At 36.2% G+C, this 4799-nt stretch overlaps 2 protein-coding genes across 2 annotated transcripts; one reads left to right on the forward strand and one right to left on the reverse strand.

Annotated features, from left to right (window-relative positions):
* Positions 1–286: 286 nt before the first annotated feature.
* On the reverse strand, positions 287–1812 carry LOC108684053 (phospholipase DDHD1-like; the record flags this gene model as incomplete). Its single annotated transcript, XM_018188114.1, has 2 exons — positions 1441–1812; positions 287–604 (listed from the first exon to the last, which is right to left on the reverse strand). Coding segments are annotated over exons 1-2 (397 nt in total), but the record flags the coding sequence as incomplete, so codon positions are not given.
* Positions 1813–2502: 690 nt separating this feature from the next.
* On the forward strand, positions 2503–4028 carry LOC108684108 (phospholipase DDHD1-like; the record flags this gene model as incomplete). Its single annotated transcript, XM_018188243.1, has 2 exons — positions 2503–2874; positions 3711–4028. Coding segments are annotated over exons 1-2 (397 nt in total), but the record flags the coding sequence as incomplete, so codon positions are not given.
* Positions 4029–4799: the final 771 nt, after the last annotated feature.

Here is a 4799-nt window from a genome sequence, read left to right on the forward strand (position 1 = left end):
GCATGCACAATGGAAAAATATATAGAAATCTAAAGAGGCATTGTGAATGAATCATTATTAAGGCATTCATGGATATTTGTATCAATTGTCGATTCATTATTGGCACTATTATTTTCACGTAGCCCAGCAATGCCTACAAAGTTAGCAAGCACTTGTGCTCACTTGCATAAACTCTGTGCTACATGAATTGATTTTGGCAATAGGCAAAAGTAATTAGTAAATATGCAATAGTGATGTAAAAAATAGAATACAATTAAAAGGAAAATAAAATATGTGATATATTCACCTGGCCAATATATCGAAACGCATTTCATATTATCTATTTCGATATCGTACATGCCACCTCTAACCACAATTTTTTCAGCGGGTGGCAAATCATTTGTTTCATCATTACTTTCGCTAATTAAATTCTGACGTTCTTGATAAATTCTCTCAATTCTTAAACTGTCGTACCCGCAAAATTCGTTCCATCTTTTGTCAACGCCGTCTTTATAAAACCACCGTATTTCTTCCGGAATCAAAGGTTCAGCGTAATCTGCTTCACTCACAGCATTAATTTCTATATTGTTCTTTGGACTTGATTCCACTATTGTTTGGTCATCATCTTTGTACGAGACAAAAATTGAATCATTACACATCTAATATTCTTTCAATAATTAGCAATTATCTTAACAAATAATAATTTTAAAGCATCGACATGTTTCGAGGAAAGATACTCGCAAAAATATAAAAATAATCTTTTAAATATAAATAACCATTTATATTACACGATACGACGCAAATATTACACGATTTTTGTTGAAATTTTTATAATTGATATTTTTGGGAGATACTCTTGTATATTGTTATAAAAAAAAGTCTAAATAGATAAGCAAACTTGATTTATCAAATGACACTAATAAATTTTAGAATACTTGAAATCTAACGGAAAAAATTCGTCTGATAGGAAAAAATTCGTCTTGATAAATTGTGCAATGCTCAAGCGCGCGCACTCCCAAGGATCTCCCAATTTAAATATCTTGCGATAACAAATGACGAATGCGAGTTAACAAATGACTCTGCAGAGAAAACTGATTGGTACAAGAGCTCAATAATTCTTTAACATACAGTTGGTTTTTACTTTTAGTTCTTCACTGGATCTACAAGTAACATAAAAACTGACTCTACATTAAAAAAAAAAGCACTTACCAATCAATTTTCTTTATCAATGGCTGTGCGTTCAGAAGACTCAACAGTTGAATGAGAGCTCGCTGTTATTGGTGTATTCCTCCTCTAGAATCTCTAGATCATCCAATCAGACCTCTAGATCTCTAGAAGATTAGCAGCGAGCACTTATTTAGCAATGTCAAGTCCGCTGAACGCCTGATAATGTCTCTTGATAACGTTTTTTGACGATCACGTCATGTAATCGAATCACCGGATGTATCTCGTGTGTCGTACCTTCGTAGGATTCTTGCTCCATGGGCAGCTCCATCGGCGTCTCACTGAACGGATCGACCTCGCTCAGATTAATGGACATCCCGTTGAGCTGTTGGGCGACCGGCGATTTATTGTCAGAATAGCAAGCACGCTCAAGCTTGAGTGAGTTCAACAAACAACAGCGATAGTTGTCGCTGCGCGTGGGCAGCGATCACAAGACTATGATAGACGCGACTCTCGTCGCAGTCACCCTCGCGCTATCTCGATGACGAATCGAAGGAGATGAACTTTGTATGAGCGCGAAAAAAAGCGTGAGACATGCCAAACATAAAACGGAAGAGAGGAAAAGAGAGAGAGAGAAAGAGGAACATGGCAAGGAATATTCCGATGATTTTCGCCTCTTGCGGAAATTACAGCTGTAGTGACATAAATCCCGCTCGCGAATCTGGCAATCGAGTCGAGACTGTCAAGAGCCACATTATTTCGCTGGTCTCACCCTCTCCCAATGTCTCCCAAGCTGACCAAAAGGGACCGCATGCGCGCGTGTACATGTGTAATGCGTTATCCAGAGAAATTAGAATTTAGAAATGGTAAAGAACGATTCGATGCAATGCGACACTAATCACAATGATATCCTCAGATATCCTCTTCTCTCCGACTATTATCGTGTATCTCACATTATTGTATATGTCGCTCTCCTTTATGCATGCAAACCATACAATACCATAGATATATATATATATATATCTATGGTATTGTATGGTTTGCATGCATAAAGGAGAGCGACATATACAATAATGTGAGATACACGATAATAGTCGGAGAGAAGAGGATATCTGAGGATATCATTGTGATTAGTGTCGCATTGCATCGAATCGTTCTTTACCATTTCTAAATTCTAATTTCTCTGGATAACGCATTACACATGTACACGCGCGCATGCGGTCCCTTTTGGTCAGCTTGGGAGACATTGGGAGAGGGTGAGACCAGCGAAATAATGTGGCTCTTGACAGTCTCGACTCGATTGCCAGATTCGCGAGCGGGATTTATGTCACTACAGCTGTAATTTCCGCAAGAGGCGAAAATCATCGGAATATTCCTTGCCATGTTCCTCTTTCTCTCTCTCTCTTTTCCTCTCTTCCGTTTTATGTTTGGCATGTCTCACGCTTTTTTTCGCGCTCATACAAAGTTCATCTCCTTCGATTCGTCATCGAGATAGCGCGAGGGTGACTGCGACGAGAGTCGCGTCTATCATAGTCTTGTGATCGCTGCCCACGCGCAGCGACAACTATCGCTGTTGTTTGTTGAACTCACTCAAGCTTGAGCGTGCTTGCTATTCTGACAATAAATCGCCGGTCGCCCAACAGCTCAACGGGATGTCCATTAATCTGAGCGAGGTCGATCCGTTCAGTGAGACGCCGATGGAGCTGCCCATGGAGCAAGAATCCTACGAAGGTACGACACACGAGATACATCCGGTGATTCGATTACATGACGTGATCGTCAAAAAACGTTATCAAGAGACATTATCAGGCGTTCAGCGGACTTGACATTGCTAAATAAGTGCTCGCTGCTAATCTTCTAGAGATCTAGAGGTCTGATTGGATGATCTAGAGATTCTAGAGGAGGAATACACCAATAACAGCGAGCTCTCATTCAACTGTTGAGTCTTCTGAACGCACAGCCATTGATAAAGAAAATTGATTGGTAAGTGCTTTTTTTTTTAATGTAGAGTCAGTTTTTATGTTACTTGTAGATCCAGTGAAGAACTAAAAGTAAAAACCAACTGTATGTTAAAGAATTATTGAGCTCTTGTACCAATCAGTTTTCTCTGCAGAGTCATTTGTTAACTCGCATTCGTCATTTGTTATCGCAAGATATTTAAATTGGGAGATCCTTGGGAGTGCGCGCGCTTGAGCATTGCACAATTTATCAAGACGAATTTTTTCCTATCAGACGAATTTTTTCCGTTAGATTTCAAGTATTCTAAAATTTATTAGTGTCATTTGATAAATCAAGTTTGCTTATCTATTTAGACTTTTTTTTATAACAATATACAAGAGTATCTCCCAAAAATATCAATTATAAAAATTTCAACAAAAATCGTGTAATATTTGCGTCGTATCGTGTAATATAAATGGTTATTTATATTTAAAAGATTATTTTTATATTTTTGCGAGTATCTTTCCTCGAAACATGTCGATGCTTTAAAATTATTATTTGTTAAGATAATTGCTAATTATTGAAAGAATATTAGATGTGTAATGATTCAATTTTTGTCTCGTACAAAGATGATGACCAAACAATAGTGGAATCAAGTCCAAAGAACAATATAGAAATTAATGCTGTGAGTGAAGCAGATTACGCTGAACCTTTGATTCCGGAAGAAATACGGTGGTTTTATAAAGACGGCGTTGACAAAAGATGGAACGAATTTTGCGGGTACGACAGTTTAAGAATTGAGAGAATTTATCAAGAACGTCAGAATTTAATTAGCGAAAGTAATGATGAAACAAATGATTTGCCACCCGCTGAAAAAATTGTGGTTAGAGGTGGCATGTACGATATCGAAATAGATAATATGAAATGCGTTTCGATATATTGGCCAGGTGAATATATCACATATTTTATTTTCCTTTTAATTGTATTCTATTTTTTACATCACTATTGCATATTTACTAATTACTTTTGCCTATTGCCAAAATCAATTCATGTAGCACAGAGTTTATGCAAGTGAGCACAAGTGCTTGCTAACTTTGTAGGCATTGCTGGGCTACGTGAAAATAATAGTGCCAATAATGAATCGACAATTGATACAAATATCCATGAATGCCTTAATAATGATTCATTCACAATGCCTCTTTAGATTTCTATATATTTTTCCATTGTGCATGCAATAATGCATGTCTTTATACTGCACAGATTACTTTGTCCTTGAAGTTATTATAGCCAATTCGTATTGACGATGTCTATTATGACTTGCAACATGTGCAAAACAAATATAACACAGACAATACATTCTATCGCTGTAAAAAGGAATTTATTCAGAGCTCTCAGTAAAATATATTAGTTATTATTTATATATCTCACAATCAAAAAGTGTTAATTTAGTAAATGTATACACTTATTAATTTGATAAGTAAATGTATTCACAAGTACACAATGAAATTTAAACTGTTACGAGTAACGATTGACTAATTTATCGTCTTACTTTATCTCAAAAACTGATTAACAAAAAAATTATTTTTCGCGGCGAAACAACAATTTTCACATTTTATGTATAATCGTTATGTAAGACATGATAAATTTTATTGACAATGTCTATTATTGTTGAATGATGGGGTACTTTGATAAGAATTAAATAATTTTGATTCTATTTT

Source organism: Atta colombica, unplaced genomic scaffold, assembly GCF_001594045.1.
Source record: "Atta colombica isolate Treedump-2 unplaced genomic scaffold, Acol1.0 C795351, whole genome shotgun sequence".
In the NCBI taxonomy this organism is placed as follows: Eukaryota; Metazoa; Arthropoda; class Insecta; order Hymenoptera; family Formicidae; genus Atta; species Atta colombica.